Here is a 27086-nt window from a genome sequence, read left to right as displayed (position 1 = left end):
GAAACTGATCCCATTCACAATTGCACCAAGAAGCATAAAATACCTAGGAATAAATCTAACCAAAGATGTAAAGGATCTGTATGCTGAAAACTATAGAAAGCTTATGAAGGTAATTGAAGAAGATTTAAAGAAATGGAAAGACATTCCCTGCTCATGGATTGGAAGAATAAATATTGTCAAAATGTCAATACTACCCAAAGCTATCTACACATTCAATGCAATCCCAATCAAAATTGCACCAGCATTCTTCTCGAAACTAGAACAAGCAATCCTAAAATTCATATGGAACCACAAAAGGCCCCGAATAGCCAAAGTAATTTTGAAGAAGAAGACCAAAGCAGGAGGCATCACAATCCCAGACTTTAGCCTCTACTACAAAGCTGTCATCATCAAGACAGCATGGTATTGGCACAAAAACAGACACATAGACCAATGGAATAGAATAGAAACCCCAGAACTAGACCCACAAACGTATGGCCAACTCATCTTTGACAAAGCAGGAAAGAACATCCAATGGAAAAAAGACAGTCTCTTTAACAAATGGTGCTGGGAGAACTGGACAGCAACATGCAGAAGGTTGAAACTAGACCACTTTCTCACACCATTCACAAAAATAAACTCAAAATGGATCAAGGACCTGAATGTGAGACAGGAAACCATCAAAACCTTAGAGGAGAAAGCAGGAAAAGACCTCTCTGACCTCAGCCGTAGCAATCTCTTACTCGACACATCCCCAAAGGCAAGGGAATTAAAAGCAAAAGTGAATTACTGGGACCTTATGAAGATAAAAAGCTTCTGCACAGCAAAGGAAACAACCAACAAAACGAAAAGGCAACCAACGGAATGGGAAAAGATATTTGCAAATGACATATCGGACAAAGGGCTAGTATCCAAAATCTATAAAGAGCTCACCAAACTCCACACCCGAAAAGCAAATAACCCAGTGAAGAAATGGGCAGAAAACATGAATAGACACTTCTCTAAAGAAGACATCCGGATGGCCAACAGGCACATGAAAAGATGTTCAGCGTCGCTCCTTATCAGGGAAATACAAATCAAAACCACACTCAGGTATCACCTCACGCCAGTCAGAGTGGCCAAAATGAACAAATCAGGAGACTATAGATGCTGGAGAGGATGTGGAGAAACGGGAACCCTCTTGCACTGTTGGTGGGAATGCAAATTGGTGCAGCCGCTCTGGAAAGCAGTGTGGAGGTTCCTCAGAAAATTAAAAATAGACCTACCCTATGACCCAGCAATAGCACTGCTAGGAATTTATCCAAGGGACACAGGAGTACTGATGCATAGGGGCACTTGTACCCCAATGTTCATAGCAGCACTCTCAACAATAGCCAAATGATGGAAAGAGCCTAAATGTCCATCAACTGATGAATGGATAAAGAAATTGTGGTTTATATACACTATGGAATACTACGTGGCAATGAGAAAAAATGAAATATGGCCTTTTGTAGCAACGTGGATGGAACTGGAGAGTGTGATGCTAAGTGAAATAAGCCATACAGAGAAAGACAGATACCATATGGTTTCACTCTTATGTGGATCCTGAGAAACTGAACAGGAACCCATGGGGGAGGGGAAGGAAAAAAAAAAAAAGAGGTTAGAGTGGGAGAGAGCCAAAGCATAAGAGACTGTTGAGAACTGAGAACAAACTAAGGGTTGATGGGGGGTGGGAGGGAGGAGAGGGTGGGTGATGGGTATTGAGGAGGGCACCTTTTGGGATGAGCACTGGGTGTTGTATGGAAACCAATTTGACAATAAATTTCATATATAAATAAATTAAAAAAAAGAGATAAAAAAAAAAAAACACAAAGGCATCCAAACATGTTTTTGTTTACTTCTTTGCTGTCCATGTAAAGAGGGCTTTGGACTTTGATTTAGGTTTAGGTTATCTCTATGGCATCTTCTTCTAAAACTCATTTCTTCTGTGTCAGCAACTCATGCGGGTACTTCCACTGGTTAGGCATGAAGGTAAAGTTGGGGGGGGGGTATCCTGAGCTGAGAAAGAACAGCACAAACCCTTAAAAGGAAACATGGCTCTTATTCTGCAGTTTTCCTTAAGGGCATGGGCTCCAATAGTAGAAAAAGGGATTTTGACATGACTTTCAGAAATAATATTCATATTTATAAGTCATTGTATATTGGGATAGATTCTTTTCCTATTTCTTTTCACTGCTTTTAAGATTGTAATAGTTTAGTGTTTTCCAAAGACTATACTGAGCCTGCAGGATTTTTTTAAATAATCTTTACATTAGAAAAGAGTTCTAAAGCTTTATGTAACCAAGGAGGTTTTCATAGGACTAGTGTTCCAGGGAATCACATTTTGAGAATTACTGCCTTAGGGTCATTTAAGCTGGAAGAGCTTATGCCCACCATTTACCATAACTCTCTGGCTACATTGCTGTTAATTTATTTCTTTCATCATAAACCTGTACTCCCCTTCTCAGCATGAAGTGCATGTATGAGGATGCTCTGGTCTATGTAAAGAAGAAAAGAGCGAGTTTAATTGCTCAGTGAAAGTTAACTTGAATTTGGGGAGTAGAAGACTTGGGTTTCAGTTCTACTTCTGGAATCTAGTAAATATGTGACTGGGGACAAGTAAGTCACAGACCTGACTTTGAATAATCAGACCTTTATTTGACTCAACTACAAAATAGGAATAAAATGTTTATAAGGGATGTTGTTAAGTTTGATATGAGATAATACGTATGAAAACATTTCAAACTGTGAACGCTTTAAAACAGAAGACATAATTCTTTTATAATTAAGTACTTTATATAAATTGAACACAGTTATGGGATTCCTATATGGTTAAAGCACATTTTTAGTATGTTGACTTTCAACTGTGAAATGAAGTGTATTACAAATGTAGAAACTCCCTGGAATTTCTATAACAAAACCATTTGTTTTGGGTTATTTCTGAAGAAAACAAATGATCAAATTGTATTAAAATTTGATTATTATTATTGTTACATATACTTTTATTAATATGTAGTATTTGTCTACAATGTCCTGGAAGAGGACTTTGATCTCATGACACTATTGTCATTACAGCCTTTTTCCTCCCTTTTGATTGTCCAATCATTAGCGAGCTGTGACCTTCCAAAACATTGAAGTTACTCACAGCTGTGTAACTCATTCAGTTTCTCTTTGCTGGACTAGAAACAGGAAGGAGTACTACTGTCTTCTAGTAAAACAGGTTTATACGGCTAATGGAGTCTATGCAGATTCTATCAATGGAAGAACCTGTCAAGAGGAGCACTGTTAGGACGTATAAAATAATTTGTATTGTAAGTACAGCTTTTAATTTCAGTCTTTGTAGCTTTGTGATAAATGTTAAGTGTATGACTCCCCATTTACATTGGTGTTGCTTTTTGAGTGTAAAGTTTTAAGTGATTGCGTTCACTTTGGCCCTTGTGACAGCTCCAATGCCACGTTAATATTTTGAATACCATTTTGCCTAAGAAATTTGAATAACAAGTTAATATCTGATCCATCCTAAAAAGTTGGCATCTTGTGGCAAAACACTTTGCAGCATTGATTTTAGCACGATCATAATCCCATCCCAAATCACCATTTTATTGCGTGAATATTTTTAAGACCACAGTTTAAAAAATCAAAGATCAGTGTATGTCATATTCTTTGTTGGACTGTTGCTTTTATCTAGTTTTCTTTACTCCTAGAGACGGTCTCTTTTACCTTTTTTCTCTTTGCTTTTTTTTTTTTTATATGTTAAGATCTTCCCTGTTCTGAAAAATAAAGCTTTCCTTGATTTGATTAGTCTCTCAAACGTTTGGGGAAGGGGAGCTCCATCCACTGCCCCGGTTTTCTCACCACTCACCCATTCATTCCCTGTTCCCTTGCTTGTTTTCACTCTCCTGAAGTCATCTCCTTGAAAATCTTTCCTTCTCCTCTGTCCTCCTGCTGTGTCTCCATAACAACAATATGTGGATATCGTTCTGTTCTCATCTTGAATTATTCTCTCCCCATGCTTCCGTGATGGCATTGATATCCCCATTTTTATGACTTTTCTCTTTATCTGCATTCTTGGCTGACTTTCTTCTTTCTTGCACAGAGCGTTCCACCAAACCTTGTCTAAATATCTTTCCTTTAGGCAATCTCATCTTTTCATGGTTGTAAAAGTCATATTCTCAGCCAAGAATTTCAAGTAGGCCGGTAGGTCTGACTTCTTGCTGAGTTTCTGGCACAAGACTTCAAATGCCTGCTTGCTGGCTCTCATCCAGTAACTCTAGCCAAAAACAGTTGCATAATTTCTCACACCTATCCTGCTGCATTTTTCTCCTAAGTTCCCTGCCTTAGGTAATGTCACCACCATTCTGTCACTCAAGCATTGTTTCTAGAAGTAAATGAAACAATGTGTGTGAGCATTGAGCTCAGGAGCTATAACAAAGTAAACTGTCAAGATACTCTATTTAGTCATTATCCTTCTGGGAACTTTAGAGTGCTCTTTTAACTCTTATGCCATTTATTAGATTTATTCCATCTATAAATTAAAGACATTATAAACTCCTTGAAAACAAAATTTTGTGCATCACTTATGTTCCTTCTTTCTATCATTCCAGTGGCTTACTAGTATGTATAATAGAAGCTCAGTATTTTAATTTTTTTAAAACTTATTTATTATTGAAAGAGAGAGACAGAGAGAGACAGAGCATGAGTAGGGGAGGGACAGAGAGAGAGGGAGACACAGAATCCGACGCAGGATCCAGGCTTCGAGCTGTCAGCATAGAGCCCGACACGGGGCTCGACCTCACAAACCGCGAGATCATGACCTGACCCGAAGTCGGGCACTTAACTGACTGAGCCACCCAGGGGCCCCTAGAAGCTCAGTATTTTAAAATTGTAGTTTCAGAAATACCCTGTTTCCAAATTTTAACATAGGTTTCATTCAAGAAACTTTAGATGTATCTACTGTGTTGCTGGCAGTCTTTATACAGCTTTCTAAAGCCAAATGTTGGCTTCTTGGTGATTTTTGGAGTCCGAGTTCTCCCCTGTCCATTTTGTAGCTAACATAAATAGTTTAAGATGCACATGCACCTAAATATCAAGAAGCTAACTCAGAATTACTCATTTAGAGGAAGTGATTATAGGAGATTTAAAATGAAGCTTCTTTGGGACACCTCAGTGGCTCAGTCGGTTGAGTGTCCGACTTCAGCTCAGGTCATGATCTCATGGTTTGTGAGTTGGAGCTCCACATCGGCTCACTGCTGTCAGCCTGTCAGATCCTCTGTCCCCCTCTCTCTGCCCCTTTAAACAAAATTTTTAAAAAAATGAAGCTTCTTCTCAGGGAATTTACAGAATAATGTGAGAGCAAGCCAAAAATACACAGAACAAGTAGAGTCGTGAGGAAACAGACACTAAGATTTAACAGGAAAAAGTTCTAGAGCATCCTAGGGACAGCTAGATGCTGTTTATTTTCCCATCCAGTTTGAATGGTAAAAGGACTAATGATAAGATGTAAACCAAAATATACCAATTTTTAAATCTATGATTTACATAGATTTTGTAAATCTATGAGGTTTACCATAGGACTATATCCCAGTGTTTCCCTGCTTTGTATTCCTAGTCCTGGTCACGTGTGGCTTTTTAGCATCATAATAAGGGACTCAGTGCTAGTGATGCTATTTAGTAACTATTTATGTTCACTTTTTCCCTCTCCATTCTTTCCACTGAATGCTGGAAGGTCACTGAAACTTGGGCTAAGTTTCAGACTTTATGTAAGAATTGTTTTCATAGGGGGTGCCTGGGTGGCTCAGTCCATAGAGCATGTGACTCTCGATCTCGGGGTTGTGAGTTTGAGCCCCACGTTGGGTATAGAGATTACCTAAAATAAAATATTAAAAACAAAGAATTGTTTACATAGTATTTTCACATATTTTCCCAGTCCCTGAATCCACTGCTGTTCTAAAGTTAGATATGTTAATTTTCCAGTTGATTTTCAGAGTGAAAACAAAATCAGTGGTTTACAGTATTATCGAAGCAAATTTTGTTATTGTGTTTTTTATGAAAGTGATTTTTTAAAAAGCTATAACAAAGGTTATTGGAGTTGTAAAGTACATTCCTAAGTAATTCATGTGTCTGTTGTGTTCATATTCTATGGCAATATATATTTTTCAAGCTCTGTCATCCAGCATGCTTATCATTGGACTTACTGGGTGGGGAAAAAGGTGAGTGGGAATAATTCTCTGCAATTATATCACAGTTTAATTCTAGTCATTGCATAAAGTCCACTACACTGAAGAGCCTTGTCAGCAGTAGTGATAATGAGTGACACACACAATCTTTGGTCATAGAGCTTCCACATCGTTATCTGTGCTAGAGATCAAAGCGATCATTTGTCAGTTAATTATTTGAATGCTGTATTTTCACACGTATTAACTATTCTCATCCCGTCCATAGGACAGAGCTGGGAGGGAAACCCCTGCTCCCTAGGAATGAGGTAGTTAACGATTTCACAACTCAGGAATGCTCTTAGATAAATCATCTCCAAACAGGTACCTAGTTAAGAATGAGAAGTGGGCAAAGGTAAATGGCCCTCATAGTTTCATCCATACTTTAACTCAATCTGGGGTTACACTAACCAGGACTCATACATTGGAATTTAAAGATCTGTAGTAAATACTATTTTAAACTTGTTCCCAGAGCTTTCTTATTTTCAGGCCTTTAAAACTGTACGTTCCCCTGTCACTGTTGGATCTGGTGTTATGAATAACTAGCTTGCCGTGTGGCTTTAGATTCACTGACGGAGGGCAGGATCTTTGTACCTTTGTACATTTTTTAAAAATTGTAAAGGTCACTTTTCCTTATTTTAAATATAGGTTCTCCTTGCTTTGTTGGTGATTGTGTCACTTGGACTGGGCCTGGGGCTTGGACTCAGGCGACAAGAGGAGCAAGGTAACCCCTCAGTGTTTTCTCAACACATTTCCTGATTCCTCCTTTCTCCTCACCTTTACCGTTGAAACTTGTCCCCTCTCTCGAGCCCCCTCTCTCTTGCGTGGAGCAGTCTCATCCAAGGTTTCTTCTTCTCCCACACCGCACTTATCAGGAGCCCATATCTGTGGTTAGCATTATCCAATGTCATTTCTGGACTTCACTCTTTTACCCCCACCCCTTACTCCTTTGAGAGTCATATCATTCCTGTATTTTCCCCTCATTTGTTCTCACCTTCATAGAGTATTTGATAACTGGATCAAAGACTCCTTCTGTCTCAGCATCTACTCTAGTCATTCCTACCTGCTGATAAACTTGGCCTCAAAAGTCTTGGTTACTCCCCTCCCAGGACCTCCTGGGAGAAGGTATCACTTTCTTCTTGAAATCTCACCATTTCTTGGCTAGGCAATGACACATTCTTGAAATGTAGTACAGACTAAAAGCTTCATGTTTCTTTATTTTTCCTCCTGAGAAGCAAAGAAAAAGTAGGAGAAAGATGCTGCAACATATCAAAATACATCTTTTTTTGCAATATCTGGTCAATATGAACAATAAATAAATCATTTACAAGCATTGTCTAAGTCTTGTTATGTATTGTTTGGGTACTTTTATTAAGGGGAAGTAGGAAGTCGGACATGAGATCATTTGTTCTCCTTTTTAATTGGGCCGATTAACTTTTAGTTTGACTCCCTTGGGGAAGGTCTTTTTGCTTCTTCATTAGGGAGACTCTTGGTGAGACTGATAAACAACTTTTCAGTTATGTTTTCACTTAAAAATTAACAAACACTCAGTGCTCCCAGGATAGCATGGGAACATGGCAGAACTGAAAAGGTGGACCTTACCTGGAAAATTACTATCTTTTTTGAGTCACTTGGCTCAAAATTATATGTACTGAATTATAGTACAGAGCTACAGGTTGTGTTTCTGAACTACAGAGCCCTAGGCCTAGATCTAACAAGTGTTGCTGGGCCACTTTAGTAGTAGTATTCTGATGTAAGTGTGCACAGAAGTACATCACTTCTTGGTTCTCTTATCCTTGCGTCACGTAAATTAATTGCAAGAGGCACATACTAATCTCTGAACAAAATCTCTGATTATTTTGACTGTTTCTCTCACTTCCTTATTTTATTGCACCTACTGGCTGGCTTCCCAGTGTCATTGTTCCTTATTCTTGTCCTTTTATCTCCATCTGTCAACCCTCATGTGGCACCACCCCCTCCAGGACTTTGGTATTTAACTCCTGCCCCTCCTTTGCCAGCACTCTTGAAATATTCACCTCCTCATTCTTTTACCACTGATTCCTAATCCCCAACCCTGGACCATTTTCACCATTCTCCATTCCAGTTAACCTGCTTTTCATAGGCAGTGTGAATTTTAAAAGTAGTTCTTCTAGTTTGAGTTTGTATGTATTCTTATAAATGTGTTCTTTTGGGGCGCCTAGGTGGCTCAGTCGGTTGAGCATCCGACTTTGGCTCAGGTCATGATCTCGCAGTCTGTGAGTTTGAGCCCCGTGTTGGGCTCTGTGCTGACAGCTCAGAGCCTGGAGCCTCCTTCAGGTTCTGTGTCTCCCTCTCTCTCTCTGCTCCTCCCCCACTCATGCTCTGTCTCTCTGTCTCTCTGTCTCTCTCTCTCTCTCTCTCTCTCTCTGTCAAAAATAAATAAAACATTAAAAAAATGTGTTCTTTTATGTGCACATGCTTTTTACTTACTCTTCAATAATTGAACACTGACTGTATGCTAGGTACTATTCTAATTACTGGGAAACTTCAAAGAGTTTACATTCTAGCATGGAAGGGAGACAATAAAAAAATAAATAAGTCATATATATATATATATATGTATATATATGTATGATAAAGTGCTAGGGAGTAAGTAAAACTGAAAAGGGGATTATAAAATATTGAGTTGGGGTAGGATTGGGGGTGTATGTGAAATAACTTTTGTAAAGAGCTGAAGAAGTAAGGGAGAAACAGGGATATTTGTGGAGGGACATTCCAGGCAAGAGGAAAAAAAAAACAAGTGCAAAGGCTTAAGGCAGGAGCTTGCCTGGCAAGTTCATTTAACAAGTAACAAGATCGGTGAGTTCGAACTAAGAGGACAAGAAGGAGGTTGGTCATAAAATGAGATGGACCAAAGGACTGAAGAGAAGCCAAATCCGTGAGGCTGATAGATTGAATATGGCCACAGGCTTTCATTCTGAGAGTGCTGGGAAGTGATTGGAGCAAAGAAATGACATGCTGTGGTTTGCTTTCGGTACACTCATTCAGGCTACTGTGTTTGAATAAATGGCAGAGTGAAACGAGGAGACGTGGGGAACACCAATTGGGGAATTATTGCCATAATCCATACAAGTTTTATGTCTTGAACTACAGCAGTGATTGTAACTGGTGAGACATGTTTAGGTCCTGGATATCTTTGAAGTGGTAGATAGATTTTATTGACAGAATGGATACAGAGAAAGAGAGAAGAATGACCTCAAGATTTTTGATAGGAACAGCTGGAAATACAGAAATTCCCTAACTGAGATGGGAAACACTGTAGAAGAAGCTGGTTTGGGAAGAATAATCGGGAGCTCGTTTTTGGACATGTTAAATTTGAAATATCTACTAGATGTCCAAGAGGAAAAACCACGAAGGCAGCTGGATATATGAGGCTGTCTTTTGAAGGGAAGTTCTAGATGGACATACAGTGAGGCGGTTATCAGCATCATATGTGGGACTTAAAGCAATGTGACTGGAACACACTAACCTTACAGAATTGGGAACATGTGGTGGGGGAAAAAACCCACAGATGAAGCCTAGGAAGAATTTGTCAGGAATGTGGGGGGAAAGCCAGGTGATTGTTGTTTCCTAGAAACCATGTGCAGAAAATGTTTCAAAGCAGGTGAGTGAATATAAAAATGTAAAGGCCTTTTATATAAATGGTTTAACACTTTTTTGGTTACTTTTTCACTGAATGTTTCTTAAGATCGATCTACATTGTTATCATGCATCTATTCTTATGCATCTATCTACTTACTACTTACTACTCTTTAGCATGTATCTAATCTACTATTTAACCTATGCCCTCCCCCCAGTGTCTGACTGACTTTAGTTCCTTTACACCACATATATCCTGCAGGTTCCTTATGGACTTGTGTGAGATTGCTTCATCATCTACCAGGGATAGAATTCTTGTGTCTTAGTGATGAAATTTTGGGGTGATGGAGGGTTTGTGGGGTCTGGAGCTGATGGCCAAGAAAGAATTCTTGAAGATGTCTTTGGTGCAAAAAGGTGATTTTATTAAAGCATGGGGATAGGACCCATGGGCAGGAAGAACTTCACTGGGGTCCTGACCAGTAACTCATTACATACCCTCAGATTGGGAGAGGGTCAAGGATAGAGTAAGTCTCTAAGGAATTTTGGAAGCAGGGTTTCCAGGACCTTGAGGGGCTAGCTGTTACTAGGGAAATGCCATTTATTACCATTTAATAAAACCTCAGTCATGAGACCCTTTAGATGTATATCGGGGGGCCATAAGCTTGGAGTATGATTGCCAGCATATATCTTGGGGCAGTTGGGATAAAGGAAGCAGACTTACGGGATCCTCAAGGTTGGGATAACGTTATGCCGAGATTCCTTTTTGCCCCTAGCAAAGCGTTATCCAGCAGCTGAGCTCCTAGAGGGAGGTCACTCTGCCTGTCTCAAGGACTTGTCAATGGGCTGTAGGCAGTAAGGGAATTTAATTTTTCATTTGCTTTAGTTTCCCGTATTACCATGGCAAGCACTTAAACCCCTTTCCTTTGTTCTTGGGTAGCCAGGAGTGTCCGAGGAATATCACACATATTCCACCTGGGTGTGTGTGTGTGTACCAACCTATATTTTGCCTTCAGCTTGCCCCAAGCTCCCTCATAATTAGGGTTTGTATTTTAACTCAGTTGAGTAGCCCCAGATTGCTTCCTAGAATGGCTGCTACAGCCTACTCTGTCTTTACCATGTATCCCCACCAACTCTTGGCATTCTCTGGCTCTCTCATTTTTGGCAGTGTAAAGTTAGGTATAGAGTGATATCTTTTATTTTAATTTTTGTTCCTCTGTCCTGCTGCTCTGATCTGTGTTGTTTGCTCTCTTTGTTTGCTCTCATACCTATGGTTGTTATTTCCCTAGACTCTCCATTGTGTTGGATCTCACAGTTTTTGGATCTCTTTGTGTTACTTCCTCATTTTGCTAAAGAACATCTTTAGTAGTTTCCTAAAATAGGATGCATATGAGATTTAACTTGAGTTCTTACCTATATAAAGATATCTTCATCACCCTAACTTAACACTTAATGGTTTGGCTAGATACTGAATTCTGAGATGAACATAATTTTCCTTTAAAAAAAAATGAAGACATTGCTTTCCTATCTTCTAGGTTCCAGTATTGCTTTTAAGACATTTGATACCATTCTGACTTGTGATCTTTTACAGATTGCTTATGATTTTTCTCCGTGAGCTTTCAAGATCACTTTATTCCTGTTGACCTCTTGGTGTGAGTTTTGCCCTGCGAAATGTTGATGTACTAATTTAAGCTTTTCAGTTCTGATGAATTTTATAATGTGAATTCTTTAATAATATCATCTCCACTTTCTTTGTTTTCACTTTTAGGTACCACATTCCTGTTTTAAGGTCAACTAAGTAATAGCCTTAATTACATCTGCAATGTCTCTTTGCTGTGTAAAACAGCATGCATATTCAGTCTTGGGGATTAGGGGAACAAATCATGTTGGGAACCATGATTCTGCCTACCACAACCCCTCTACTGAATTTTTCATTACCGCTCTTATGTTTTCATCTCTCATGTTTTTATTCCCAGGATGTTATTTCTCTTTTTTAAATTATAGCTTTCTTTCTTATTTCATGGATACAATGTTGTCTCTTCACAGGATCTCACCATTAGCTGTGTGTGTGTATATTTGTGTTTAACTCTTCCGTTCCTTGCATTGTTTCCTTTTCAATCAAGCTTTTCTTTTTCCTTTTCTTTCTCTCTCTTTCTTTCTTTCTTTTTCTTCTTATTTTGTTTTGGTCTATGTTTTTATGTTGGATATTATCTTGCTATCCTCAAATGTCTGGTAACCATCTGTTCACGTTTGTGAATATGGCGTGTTCCTCTTTTCTCCTCGTAGCTATCCTCTGTGTCTGCCTCTGTGAGGAAAGCTACTTTTCCTAAATTTCTCCAGATTATGAGCCTTCAATGTGAAGACAGAGTGGGGTGGATAGTTGCTGTTCCGGCTCCAGACTTTCACCCAATTCCACTACATTTAGCCTCTGCCTGTCCCCCCTACCTTCACCTAATGGTGCCTGGTATTTCTGAGTCTGGGACCTCTCTGGAGTCCTAGGGAAAAATTGCTTATTATTTATCACTTTTTACTGATGAATCATACAGCGCAATAACAAAATACCTGTTTGACCTACAGAGGTCACAGGTCTGCACTAGGTACCTCTTCTGTGTGCTTCATCCAGCTCTGAGATACCGGATAACTCCTAAGCACTGGTTTTCTCATTTCCTCCACTCTGCAGGAAGTTGCAGGAAGAAATGCTTTGATTCTTCATTCAGAGGACTGGAGAGCTGCCGGTGTGATATGGAATGTAAACAGCGGGGTGACTGTTGCTGGGATTTTGAAGACACCTGTGTGAAATCAAGTATGGACTCTGAGGATAAGTTCATTGTAACATGTTGGTTGTGCTTTCACGAATGCACGTCCGATGTGTATTAGTTTTCTAGGGCTGCCATAACACAGAAACTGGGGAGGGGGAGACTTAACCCACAGAAATTCATTTTCTCACAGTCCCAGAGGCTAGAAAGCCAGGATATAGCTGTTTTGAAGGTTGGTTCTTTCTAAGGGCTATGAGGGAGAATCTGTCCCTTGCCCCTCTCCTAGCTGGTGGGTTGCTGGCAGTCACTGGCAGTTGTTGGTTTGTGATAGCATAACCCCAAACTCTGCCTCCGTCTTCACGGAGAGTTCTCTTGTGTCTTCGCAGTCTTCCTTGTGTGTGTGAGTTCATGTCCAACTTTCCCCTTTTTATAAAAATACCAGTCGCACTGGATAGGGCCCACACTAAGGACCTCATTTTAACTTGAGTGTCTACAGAGATCTTTTTCTAAGCAAGGTCACATTCATGACATTGGGGGCTAGGACTCCAGCATTTTGTGGGGACATTATTTAACTCATAACAGCTTGTGTATGGGATCTATGATTACCATTCCCCCCTTTACAGCACTAAACATAGAGTCCACACTTGATTTGATTGAGGTTGAGGAGTACTAGTCTCTAGCAGACAAGATGCTGTGTATGTTGCATGGAGTACAGATGTCACAATGGAGTTTCACTATGACTCAAGTTAATCATCTTATTTAGTTTCATTGGCAGTGGCTCTCAGATTTTAGGATGCATAAGATTCACTTGGAAAGCTGGTGATTCTTGGTGATTCTGATGCCAGTGCTCCACAAAACGCAACTTGAAAAACACTATTCTCGGGGGAGAAGAGACCATTCACAATGTTTAATTTTTTAAGAAACCAGCGACGGCATGTGTGTACGGGGGTGGCTAGTGATTCAAGGAGAGTAAGACTAGACTAACAGAACTCCTTACATTACGCTTTCTGCAAAGGACAAGAGGGAAGGGATAACGTACTGTAGATAAGATGTGTATTCCCTTTACTAAATCTTTCCCAGTATTTTCTAAGTAAATAATAAGTGAAGGGCAATGAAGAACTTTGTGCACAATAGAAGCACACAGCAGTTACCTGTTCAATGCATTTGTCTCCGCACAGGGCTGATGTTGATTTTAGACACTGACTCCTGGCAGGTGGCACTAGGAAACAACGGCGGTGCAGCCTCTTGCTGTTTTTAGCACAGGTGTTTATTTACACTGATGTCATAACTGAGCACACAGCCTGGGAGAACAGCAAGGGCATGGCGGAGGCTCATCCACCAGTTCTGTCACCCTCAGCTGCGAGGTGCCCTGACCTCCCTACATCCTTACCCACCTGACCGTGTTCCTGCTACTTCTGTTGTCACTGCCTCTTCCTTGCTGCCTGTCCTTAGACAAAACTGCTCTTGGGTGGCAACAATCACTCAGGCATAACGGTTCGTCGCTGTTGGGAACTCCTACTTTTGGGTGGGGACAGAGCCAGTGTTCAGAGTTTCTCCAAACTCAGAGGTGTACCTGCTGGGTGGATCAGAGCTGCTGCTTGAAAGACTGCACCCGTGCCAAATGAAGAAAAGCGGTGGATAGCCCCTTGTTTGTCTTACATATTCTCATTTATTAGTGCGATAAGCCAAGATTTTGACTGCCCAGTAATACAGGGATAAACGCATGGAATTCATGTTTGATATTGGATACTTACAAGAAGTTAAATGCTGGCAACCGAACTGTGTGATTTTACAGCTCGAATATGGACATGCAATAGATTTCGTTGTGGGGAGACCAGACTAGATTCCAGCCTCTGCTCTTGTTCAGATGATTGTCTGCAGAGGAAAGACTGCTGTGCTGACTATAACAGTGTCTGTCAAGGTAAGCAGAGGAGATTGAACCATTTGCCTCCGCGGGTTCAGTGACCCCAGAGCTGACTGGTCTAGGCTGCATAAACGAAAACGAGTCAGAGAATCTTGAGCTACTCCACGTAGAAGAAATGGTCAGTGTGTTTACCGCAGGAAGAAATGCGGCTTGTGTGCTGTAGAGAGAGGGAGCTCGTAACATAGGGACTACAGAAAAGAAGAGAAAGATGAAAGTTCTGTATTTCTTGGTAAGGCAAGATTTCTCTAGTCCAATGACTATGATAGAAATACTTGTGGTTTGAGACACCAGATGGCAGATCCTAAAGTTAAAACATGAGGAAAGAGATTATCTGGCTTGTGTATCAGTCTGTTAAACCAATGTTACTGTTGAAACAGCTGTGCCCTGACTGGTTAAATTACTGATTAAGGACCGTGAGAGAGTTAATGCAGAGCCAAGATTAGGATACAGGTTCAACTCCTGATTCCAGCTCTAAGTGAGATACTGTAGATTTTTTTTTTAATTACTAATCCCTCTGAACACCTAATGAAATTTATGAAAAATTAGCATAAACACACAGCAACAAAATTGCTTCAAGCTACCAACCTTTTTTTCATAATGCCACACCCAATAAGAGGAATAGGAGGAAGATGTTATAGAAGAAACATTAACTGTCATCTCTTAGTAGAAAATAGGTTTTGCACTAATGGATGAATCAGTTTTTATTACAAAATGTAATTGAAAACCAACTAAAAAGAGCTATCAAAAAAGAAAAATAAAAGCCTAAAATGGTAACTTCTTTTTCAAATAATTATTGCTTGACATTTAGTATTGTATCATTAAAAATTCTGCTACATTCACGAAGGCAAGCATGATTTCTTTCTTGCTTATTTCTATAAGTTCACTGACCACACTGCCTCTGACCTCTATATTTTCCCAGCTTTTACCCCAAATATATAACTTTTAACTTTTTATCTCAAGGCTGATCCTCAGGTCATATGGTAAAATTTCCTGCTGGATTCCTTGCACAATATTGTTCAAACTTAATAGATACAAAAATAATTGTTTAGCAGTGTAGAAGTTTACTACCACCACTAACTGGGCACTTTGATGGAGTTAATTTCATCATTTCAGCTTATTTTTCAAAATAAATGTAAATGTGTTCTTACTGTAAGGATTCAACATTTTGTTTAAAGAGGATACATGATTTTTGCCAAAATTAAATCTTTAAGCAGTAGCTTGAAGGCATTTGAATAATTTTGCAAGAAACCAGCCAGTTACTCTTACATTTTAAATTTAGAATTTTAAAGATTTTATGATAAACTTCTAACACATGTACAGAAGAGAATAGTATGGTCCAGCACCTAGCCCCAGCAACTATCAACTAATGGCCAGTGTTGTCTCATCTTGACAAAGTATAATTTTCAAAAGATAAAAACACAACTCTCATATAAATGTAACGTGAACATGTCAAAGAGTAATTAGCTCATTCATGAGATAACCAACTGGAATGTTCAGTTGGCTTAAAGAGAATGAAAGAGACTAAGTATATATAGTATGGAAAGAATGTTAGAATGAGGTAAAAAGTACTGTAACTTTTGGCGGGATAGAAATTATTTGCATTTCTACAGGAAAATTTCTTTGCTATCAGACAAGAATCAGTTGTGTTGCTATCACTTTTCTACCAATTAACTGCTATTGTTACTGTGAGGTAAAATAAATGGTAAAGAATAAGCTAAATAAAGGTATACATTCCTAGGTAATTAGATAATCAATCCATTTGATTAGATAACGTCCATTTTAGATAATTCCCAGAATGACATTAAAATGAAGTTTGGTGATCAGTCCTCCTTTTGCTTATCTTCAAGTTTTGGATTTTGTTTTTCTTAAAAAAAATGTAATTTTATTCACCCCAGCTTTTCTCCCTAAATTTTAGATTATTTCTAAGTAAATCCTAGGGTTAATACTCATCTGTAAATATTTTTAGGACATATCTAAAAAATGTAAGTATTTAACAAAATTATAATACCATTAATAGATCTAAAAATATCAATTGTTGTTTGTTGTCATCAAATATCCACTGTTCTGATTTTTCTGCTTGTTTCATAACATTTTTTAAAAAGATTGTCTGAAGTAGGATCCAAATAGATTACATACATTACAAGTGGCTGATGTATTTCAAGTCCTTTAAAAGTAGGTTCTCTTTCTTTTTTTCCCCTTGCAATTTACATGTTGGAGTAAAAGGGCCATTTGTTCTACAGTTTTCCAGTCTGAGCTTTGTAGACTGCATCCCCTGTAACTTAAGCAGTTTGTCATCTCATTTCCTGAAAATTGGTAGTTGCAATCAGAATCAGACGACTGTTCAGATTCAGGTGCTATTTATTTATTTTTTTATTTTGCAAGTATACTCCGTAGATGGTGGTATTACTTCCATCAAGAGGCACATCTTGACTGCTTGTCACCTTTTCTGGGATGTTAGCCATTGATGATCACTGCGTATATCCATCAAGGGGTGCAAGTGATGACATTTATGCTCTATCATTTCTACTTCATTAATCAGCTGGAATGTTCTATAAACAGAAACATTTATGAAGTCAAATTTTTTTAGTTAAGATCTTTGTTCAGGTTTTCCCAGTTGATATCAATTATTCTCATTGGCTGCTTCTGCCCACCCCCTACCCCCCACCATGATTTCTTTCCTCCTTTCTTTAGATGGTATATCTGTATTTGTTAAACTCATTTTTTCTAATTGTCCCTTTCCAGTTAAATGAATCTCCTTTGTTTTTCTTGGTAAAGATGAGCTTCTTGATATTCCATCTGTGCAAATATCTGGACGCACTGACCTTTTCACCATGTGGAATAACACTTAACATGTTCTGCTAGATTTAAGTCATTGGAATAACATGAACTAAGTACTTTGGAAAGGTCAAGGTCATTGAACATTTGTTCTTTTTTTTATGGTGTAGTTGTCTAAAGATTTTGATCTTACATTTTTTTAGGAGAAACCCCATGGGTGAAGGAAGAGTGTGGCACAGCCCAACCGTCTCAGTGTCCAGAAGGGTGAGAATAAGGGCAGTTTTTATTCTCCTTTGACAAATGGCACATGGAATGTAGTTGAGACACAGGGTGGAATTTCCTCCACTATATTTATATTTCAAAACAATAAAGTTAAGAAACGATGAGGATTCTTCTGACTTCAAACTCAGAGTTTTGTCTACAAAGCATTTTTAAATTAATTTTTTTAGATTCATGTCTTACAACAATGACTTAAAAAGATTTGTTGAGCTATTACATACTGACATCCCCAAGGTCCTATGATCAGGACTGAAATTTAGATCTGAATTACTCCAGCCAGAACTCTTCTCTATTCACATCCTGGTACCTCTAATTTATACTTACTGAGGGAAGGGGAAGAAGTTTGCCCATGGAAGGCCTCACAAGGAAAGGTAGGCCTTGAAGGATGAGGAGGACTCGTTACGTGTACATGCGTGATGAACATGTGAGGTAGAACCCCTCGCTGACCCCTCCTATGCATCTCCTCCACACGTTTGTGGTGGCTGCTACTGGACTTTTCCCAATCCTGGAAACATGCCCACATCATGTCCCAGTGAGGATGGATTTCTTCTCCAGTGGCCCCTTATGCCCGTCCCCTACTTCATTCTGGCCCAAGCAGTGGGAGGAAGATGATGAGGTAGAAGAAAAAAGGAATACCTGGTATAGGAAGAGTTAGTGCAGTCATTTTTAGATAGCATTATTTTATATAAAAAAAAATGTGTGTGGATAATGTCTGTTTTTGTACCATGCCACTTTGGTTTACCCCAGTCCTCAGATCCAGTTGCCCAGTTCAGCAGCATCCAGGAGGAAGAGCCAAGAATTTAGAATAAAAAGGATACTTGAGTTTGACTCCTGGTCTTGCCCCTGAGACTCTGCACTGGTCACTTCTCTGAACTTCATCTATAAAATTGTAGTAGAGGGGCGCCTGAGTGACTCAGTCAGTTAAGCGTCCAACTTTGGCTCAGGTCATGATCTCACAGTTTGTGGGTTTGAGCCCTGCATCAGGCTGTGTGCTGACAGCTCAGAGCCTGGAGCCTGCTTGGGATTCTCTGTCTCCCTCCCTCACTCGCGTTCCGTCTCTGTCTCTGCCTCTGTCTCTCTCTCTCTCTCTCTCTCTCTGTCTCTTTCAAAAAATAAACATTAAAAAATTTAAAGTAGTAGTAGTAGTAATAATAATAACAATAATAATGCCAAGTTCAGAAGATTTCATTTGAGAATTAAGTCAACATCATCATCAGTGCAGATCCTGCTTAGGATTTTCTCTCTCTCCCTCTCTTTCCATCCCTCCTCCACTCATGCTCTCTCTCTTTCTCAAAATAAATAACATCAAAAAATAAATCTTTAAAAAGGAAAAGAAAAAAAACATGATAATTGTCTTAATGTGCTTTCTAAGGATTTTCTAATTTAGAGAATTGTAAGTAGTACAGACGTCTTTGTTTTTGTTTTTCTTTTACAATAAAAACATGTACTAATTCTGTTTTCCACTTTCAGATTTGAATTGCCACCAGTTATTTTGTTTTCCATGGATGGATTTAGAGCTGAATATTTGCAGACCTGGGATACTCTCCTACCTAATATTCATAAACTGAGTAAGTCTCCACAACCACAGGCACACAAACGATGAGGACACCTAGTTAGCTATCCTGTAGATGTGCACCTTTCTTCCTGACCTTCCATATTAGTAGTTTGTCTTCTCCCAGGACCTCTGGAGATCCTGAGGACTTCACCACTCAGGATACCTAGTTTCATACTTTTGGCTCCTCGTCTTTTTTGAAGCATGCTCATCTTTTTGTTTGTTTCTTGTGATTCGTTTTGTATTTGAATATAACTTCATCCTGTGGAAATCTGTTCACATATAATGTCTCAAAAGTCGTGTTTGTCAGACTTGGGTTCTGGGTCTTAGCAACAAGAATATGACCAGCAAGGACATGATCCTGAAGGAGTCTGAATGGCAGAGCAGAGTCAGCACATCATACGCTCCAGAAGGCAAAAAGTCTAGTATCTCTCTCTGGTTCTGGAATGAAACTGCCTGGAACCTGGCTTCACCGCTTATTAGCTGTGAGACCTTGGGCAAACTTATCTCACCTATTGGCGCTCTTTCTCTCCAGTTGTAAAATGGTCACTTCCTACCTGATGCAAATACTGTGAGAATGTATATGTGGTACACACTGAATGGTTTTAAGCTGTGATTGTAATTATTGTTTCTGTTATCATCTTTATCAGGATGTGATGCTTCTTTTTAGGACACTTGGCCTTCATACAGTTTTATAAAGTTATTAATAAGGAGAAATTAAGTACCTATGGATACAGAGCCAAGAAGTATATCAGAGCATGGTTGGAACCAGAGGGTTGGTTCCAGAGTCTGTACTCTTCACTGCCTGACAATTCCTTTCTTTCTTCCCCCTTCCACTAGGCCTTCTTTTGCCTCTAAGGTTCTCAAAGTTTATCACAATTTTACTGGAATCCTGTTTTTATTTTTCTCCAAATTATTAAAAAAGAGCTGTTTGAGCCTGAGTAAGTCAATTACCTCATCTGGGTCTTCGTTTCTTCATTTGTAAAATGAGAGGATTAACTTTATGGAATTCTACTGTTAATTCCAGCTCTAAAATTCCATGACTCTAGAGAGATGAACTGCTTCCCCCTACAACACAAGATACTTTGTCTCTTCAGCTTTTTTCTTATTCCCTGAGGCAGAACTACAGCAAAGACATTGAGAGTTTGGGGCTCTGACCGAATTAGCTTCAAATTCAGGATTTGTCATTTAACTGCTGAGTTACTTTGGCCTGGAAAGTTGATTAACACTTCCCAGTTTGTATTTCCTCATCTGAATTTTCCTTGACAATCGGGATATCCAATTCTGTATCCAAAAGGGAATTTAGCTAGCCAGGCTGAACCGAACCCCTTCTGAAGGGGAATTATTTGATTTGCTCATCCCACTCAGGGTTGGAAATGACACCAATGAAACATTGGGCCATTGAGAATGTTCCCTTTTTAAAGTTTAATATGTATTTTTTAAGTCCTGCAGACAACATTTGATTCTTTAATGTGTAGACATCACTAGGTCTACCAAGGCAAAATAGGCTGTTAGTTTCCAGGAGGCCTGATTAAGAATAGATGTGAATGAGACTTAGGATTAGGACTTCCTGGGAAAAGTAGGCTTGAGGTGAGGTGTGTGACAACAGACATCACTTTAAGGAAGTCTAGAACCCCATCTTCAGTATCCCAAGAAGCTGCCTGAGTTGGGTGACAGCGGTCTGGGAAGCTGAGCATGAACTAATACCACAGCTCAGTGAGTCATATTGGTGACTTAAAAGAACTCAGACTCAACTCTAGTGAGAGGACAAGGTCATTATCTTGTCTTAGTGTGGGTGGGGACAGAAAAAAAAGGGTCAGGCCCAAGAACAGCAGACTGTCAGGTGAGATGGAAGTAATTCGACTTGCACCACAAGTCAGGCTTCCTGGAAAGTTAGGTAGGAAATTGGGGATTGATTAAGACTAGTAGTAACAGGTGTATCTGGCAGGCAACATTTGTAGATTTTTGAAGATCAGAGTTAGTTAGCAAAGTTTACTTTCACAAACAATAGAATTCTTAACTTCTCCACAGCAGATGCCTTTTGCTGTCTGCTGCCTCTTCCTCCTCCCCCTCTTCCTCTTTCTTTCTTCTTTTTAATTTTATTGAGGTAAAAATACTTAGGAGATATAACCACTTAACAGTCTTTTAAGTGTATAATGAAATATTGTTATCTATAGGCCCAATGTTGTATAGCAGATCTCTAGAATTTATTCATCTTGCGTAAATGAAATTTTATACCCATTGATTAGCAACTCTCCATTTTTTTCCTCCCCACAGACCCTGGAAATCACCATTCTATTCTTTGTTTTAAGACCTTGACTCTTTTAGATCTCATATAAGTGGAATTATTTGTATTCGTCTTTCTGTAACAGGCTTATTTCATTTAATGTCCTCAAGATTCATTTATATGGTTTCATTTTTTTAAGGCCAAATCAAGTTCCACTGCATATATACACCACTTAAAAATCCATTTATCTATTGATGGACATTTAGGTTGTTTCCACATCTTGGTTATTGTGAATAGTATCGCATTGAACATGGGAGTGTTAATATCTCTTCAAGAACTTGATCTTAATTATTTTGGATAAATATCCAGAAGTAGGATTGCTGGATCATATGATAGTTGTATAACTGTTTTTTATTCTCACTGTCAGTGCACAAGGGTTGCACTTTCTCCACACCCTCACTAACACATGTCTTTTGTGTTTCTGATAATAGCCATCCTAACAGGTGTGCAGTGATGTCTCATTGTGGTTTTGACTTGCATTTTCCTGATGTTTAACGACATTGATCATCTTGTATGTATTGGTCATTTGTAGGTCTTCTTCAGAGAAGTATCTATTCAAATCCTTAGCCTATTTTTTAATTGGGTTATTAGGTTTTTTCTATTGAATTGTAAGAATTTATTATCTATTTTAGAAGTCAATTCCTTACCACATATATGGTTTGTAAGTATTTTCTTCCATTCCATATGTTGTTTCTGTCGATGGTTTCCTTTGCTATGCAGAAGCTTGTTAGTTTGATGCAGTCCCATTAGTTTATTTTTGCTTTTGTTGCTTGTGTTTTTGGTGTCATATTCATGAGATCATTACTAAAACCAATATCACAAATGTCTCCTCCTCTTTTCTTGTAAGATTCTTGAGTCTTTAGTTCATTTTGAGTTAGATATTGTTTATGGTATATGAAAGGGTCCTTGCCTAGTTCCTAATTTTACTGGGAAAGCTCTCAGTTTTTCATTGTTGAGTATAATCTTAGTTGTGGGCTTTCCATACATGACCTTTACCATGTTGAGGTAATTTCCCTCCATTTCTAGTATGTTGAGAGTCTTTATCATGAAAGAGTATTGAACTTTATCAGATGCTTTTTCTGCATCTGTTTAGATGATCATGTGATTTTTATCCTGTATTTTATTAATGTGGCATATCACATTAATTGATTTTCATATGTTGAGCCATCTTTTATCACAGGGATAAATCCCACTTGGTCATGGTGTGTGATTCCTTTAATGTACTGTTGAATCCAGTTTCCTGGTATTTTGTTGAAGATTTTTTCATCTATGTTCATCGGGGATATTGTCCTGTAGTTTCCTTTTCTTGTGGTGTCTTTGTCTGGTTTTGGTATCAGGATAAATGCTGTCTTCATAAAATGAGTTGGGACAGTTTTCTTCTCTTCAGTTTTTTGGAAGAGTTTAAGAATGATCGCCATTGATTCTTCTTTGTTTCATATGAATGTTTATTTTTGAGAGAGACAGAGACAGAGACAGAGCACGTGAGGGGGAAAAGCAGAGAGAGAGGGAGACAGGATCCGAAGTGGGCTCTATGCTGATAGCAGAGAGCCTGATGAAGGACTCAAACTCACGAACCATGAGATCATGACCTGAGCTGAAATTGGACCCTTAACTGACAGCTATTTAGGAGCCCCGTGCATTAATTTGTCTTTAAATACTTGAGAGAATTCATCAGTAAAGCCTTCTAATCCTAGACTTTTCTCTGGAGGAGGTGTAGTCTAGCTAAAGGTTTGTTAATTTTATCTTTTCAAAAAACCAACTTTAATTTTCTTGATTTTTACAAGTATTTTTCTACTCTTTGTTCCCTTTATGTCTGCTATAATCTTTATTGTTTCCTTCCTTCAGCTAACTTTGGATGTAGTTTGTTCCTTTTCTTCTTTGAGTTGTAAAGTTAGGTTGTTTATGTAAAATTTCTTTTTTAATGTAGCTGTTTGTTGCTATACACTTCCATCCTCGTACTGTTTTTGCTGTATCTGTCAGCTGTTTCACCTACTACGCATTTAGTTTTCTGCTCTTTCTTAGAGTTTATAGTTTCTTTTTTTTTTTTAATTTTTTTAATGTTTATTTATTTTTGAGAGGGACAGAGACAGAATGAGAGTGGGTTAGGGGCGGAGAGAGAGGGAGACATAGAATCTGAAGCAGGCTCCAGGCTCTGAGCTGTTAGCACCAGAGCCCAACACGGGGCTGGAACTCACTGAGCTGTGAGATCATGACCTGAGCCGAAGTCGGACACTCAACCGACTGAGCCACCCAGGTGCCCCAAGTTTATAGTTTCTAAGGATATATGTTTATTCTATTCATGTTTCCAGATTTTTGGGGGGTTGGTACTTCCTTTTTGAAAAAGTTCTTTAAAGAGTAAAATACACACATGATAAACTTTTAAAAATGATATTAAAATGTATATAGTAGAATAACAACAACCAACTAACAAACAAAAAAACTCTTTCCGGATCTTTCTAGCTTTATCTCTGCAGAAGCATCTACTCTTGTTGGTTTCTTGTGTATCCTTCCTTCTTTTATGATTTAGATTATTAAGTTCTAGAAGAAACAATTATAGAATATTTTGCTTTCTGTGAGCTGTTCTACAACAGCTCTTGTTCAAAGGCAGGTGATCCAAAATTGTAGCATGAATCATGGATAGTCTGCAGGTGTGTCCTATTTGGGACATCCCAACTAATGTCATGTTTTTACATTACTGGTAGCTTAGTTTGTGTTTTATTTTATACTCCATGGCTTTAGGCATTTAAGAATTTGATTACATCACCCATGTTTGAAGGAAATGAAAAGAAAAACTGACTTTAATATTTCTGTTTATTGTATGTTCCCCCCCCCCCCACTTAAATTCTTTTAATTATATGAGCGAATTGGATCTCATTTTATTTTCTTATTGTATGACTTCTTAAAAATAATAAATGTCTTTCTCTGGTTAAGTATGAGACTTATGGTAGTATTGACTGAAAAAAAAAAGGTTATTTTAATCTTTAATTATACTTAGAAATCAAATCCTAGGGCAGGCCTCAAACTTAGGTACATCAGAACCACTTTGGGTGGCTTGCCACAAATGTTGATTTTTTTTCCAGATCTCTTTTCTTCATATTCTACTTACCCCTCCATTCCTACCAGAGTCCTATTTAGTAAACTTGATATGGAGCCCAAGAAGGTTCTGAAGGAGATAATCCCTAGGTCATATTGGAAACACTGCATATTGGACCACCTCCAAGCCTATTTGAGAAAACTTTCATTGTTTCCAACTATAAACTTTGTAACTTTCTGGACAAAAATCATTTTTGATTTTTGTTTTAACCTAAATAAAATCAATAATGGTGAAGCTTTCTTTTAGAATTTGATTTGACAGTATTTTGAAATGGAAAATTTCTTATCCTTCACTGTTGGAGAGGAAATAACAATGCTGGAGTGGTTCTGACCTTGAGTGGCGTTATTGCACAGATCCAAAACAGCAGAACATTTGAAAGCAAAGTTGATGCCGCACTTTGTGGAAAACAGATCACAGGAAACTTCACTGATCAAATGGAAACTGTACTGAAAATAATAAGTAGTAAAGTTATTTACTACTTATTTTATAAATGTTACTACGTGACATAGGCTTATGCTCGTATATAGGGCAAATTCCTCTTCAGTTACCTAGATAGTTGTGTTGACTTTTGTTATATTGGACGCTGTCACATAAGAACTATTAGCTGGGATGAAAATGTTATATAGAAATTCTCATCATAATGACCTGAGTCAGAAATAGAGGAGCAACACAAACATACAAAGCTGGTGGCAGTGTGTAATTTGGGGTATGCTTAGCTGAATGATCCCCAAGATGTGGCTCATGGACAAAATGTGGCCCACTCTATTTTTGTGTGGCCTAGTAAATGCTAAGAATTGTTTTACATTATTAACTGGTTGAGAAATAAAGAAGAGAATATTTAGTGATATGTACAAATTACATGGAATTCAAATTTCAATGTCCATAAATAAAGATTTATTGGAGGACAGCCATGCTTATTTGTTGGTGTAGCATCTATGGATGCTTTTGGCCTCACTAGCTGAATTCAGCTGCTATAACAAGGAACATATGGACTTACAAAGCCTAACATTTATGATCTGGCCTTTATAGAGAAATGTTGTAGAGTCTTTCACTTCTCTATTAAAAACTGACATTACTTAGAATGTAGGAATTGTAGGCATCAGAATTTCAACCTTTTTGAAATCAAGGAATCGATCCCATTTACAGTTGCACAAAAAACCATAAAATACCTAGGAATAAATCTAACCAAAGAGGTGAAAAATCTATACACTGAAAACTGTAGAAAGCTTATGAAAGAAATTGAAGAAGACACAAAAAAATGGAAAAAATTCCATACTCCTGGATAGGAAGAACAAATATTGTTAAAATATCGATACTACCCAAAGCAGTCTACATATTCAATGCAATCCCTATCAAAGTAACGACAGCATTCTTCACAGAGCTAGAACAAATAATCCTAAAATTTGTATGGAACCTGAAAAGACCCCGAATAGCCAAAGCAATCTTGAAAAAGAAAACCAAAGCAGGAGGCATCACAATCCCAGACTTCAAGCTATACTGCAAAGCTGTAATCATCAAGACAGTATGGTACTGGCACAAGAGCAGACACTCAAATCAATGGAACAGAATAGAGAACCCAGAAATGGACCCACAAACGTATGGCCAACTATTCTTTGACAAAGCAGGAAAGAATATCCAATGGAATAAAGACAGTCTCTTCAGCAAGTGGTGCTGGGAAAACTGGACAGCGACATGCAAAAGAATGAACCTGGACCACTTTCTTACACCATACACAAAAATAAATTCAAAACGGATGAAAGACCTAAATGTATGACCGGGAGCCATCAAAATCCTTAAGGAGAAAGCAGGTAAAAACCTCTTTGATCTTGGCCTCAGCAACTTCTTACTCAACACGTCTCTGGAGGCAAAGGAAACAAAAGCAAAAATGAACTACTGGGACCTCATCAAAATAAAAAGCTTCTGCACAGTGAAGGAAACAATCAGCAAAAGTAAAAGGCAACCAACAGAATGGGAGAAGATATTTGCAAATGACATATCAGATAAAGGGTTAGTATCCAAAAATCTATAAAGAACTTATCAAACACCCCAAAAACACCCCCAAAAAAACAAATAATCCAGTGAAGAAGTGGGCAAAAAACATGAATAGACACTTCTCCAAAGAAGACATCCAGATCGCCAACCGACACATGAAAAAATGCCCCACATCACTCATCATCAGGGAAATACAAATCAAAGTACAATGAGATACCACCTTACACCTGTCAGAATGGCTAACATTAACAACTCAGGCAACAACGGATGTTGGTGAGGATGCGGAGAAAGAGGATCTCTTTTGCATTGTTGGTGGGAATAAAAGCTGGTGCAGCCACTCTGGAAAACAGTATGGAGGTTCCTCAAAAAACTAAAAATAGAACTACCCTACGACCCAGCAATTGCACTACTAGGCATTTATCCAAGTGATACAGGTGTGCTGTTTCGAAGGGACACATGCACCCCCATGTTTATAGCAGCACTATCAACAATAGCCAAAGTATGGAAAGAGCCCAAATGTCCATCGATGGATGAATGGATAAAGAAGATGTGGTGTGTGTATCTATATCTATATCTATACACACACACACACACACACACACA

General features: G+C 38.5%; 1 protein-coding gene across 3 annotated transcripts in view; it reads left to right on the top strand.

Annotated features, from left to right (window-relative positions):
- ENPP3 (ectonucleotide pyrophosphatase/phosphodiesterase 3) overlaps positions 1-27086 on the top strand; it is a 100806-nt gene that overhangs the window by 21823 nt on the left and 51897 nt on the right. For 2 of the 3 annotated variants that reach the window (XM_040449182.1, XM_040449183.1), the window contains 5 exons: positions 6858-6933; positions 12505-12627; positions 14376-14501; positions 17483-17543; positions 19029-19126. In XM_040449182.1, the coding sequence (XP_040305116.1) occupies positions 12567-12627; positions 14376-14501; positions 17483-17543; positions 19029-19126 (346 nt within the window). In that variant the 5' untranslated portion in view covers positions 6858-6933; positions 12505-12566. Of the gene's footprint in view, positions 1-3152; positions 3309-6857; positions 6934-12504; positions 12628-14375; positions 14502-17482; positions 17544-19028; positions 19127-27086 lie in introns of those variants that run through there. The other variant, XM_040449181.1, reaches the window with a different exon arrangement.

This window comes from Herpailurus yagouaroundi, unplaced genomic scaffold (genome assembly GCF_014898765.1).
Source record: "Herpailurus yagouaroundi ecotype Mexico unplaced genomic scaffold, PumYag 198, whole genome shotgun sequence".
NCBI lineage: Eukaryota > Metazoa > Chordata > Mammalia > Carnivora > Felidae > Herpailurus > Herpailurus yagouaroundi.
The sequence above is the reverse complement of the archived record's forward strand: the minus strand, read 5'-3'. Positions and strand labels throughout refer to the sequence as shown.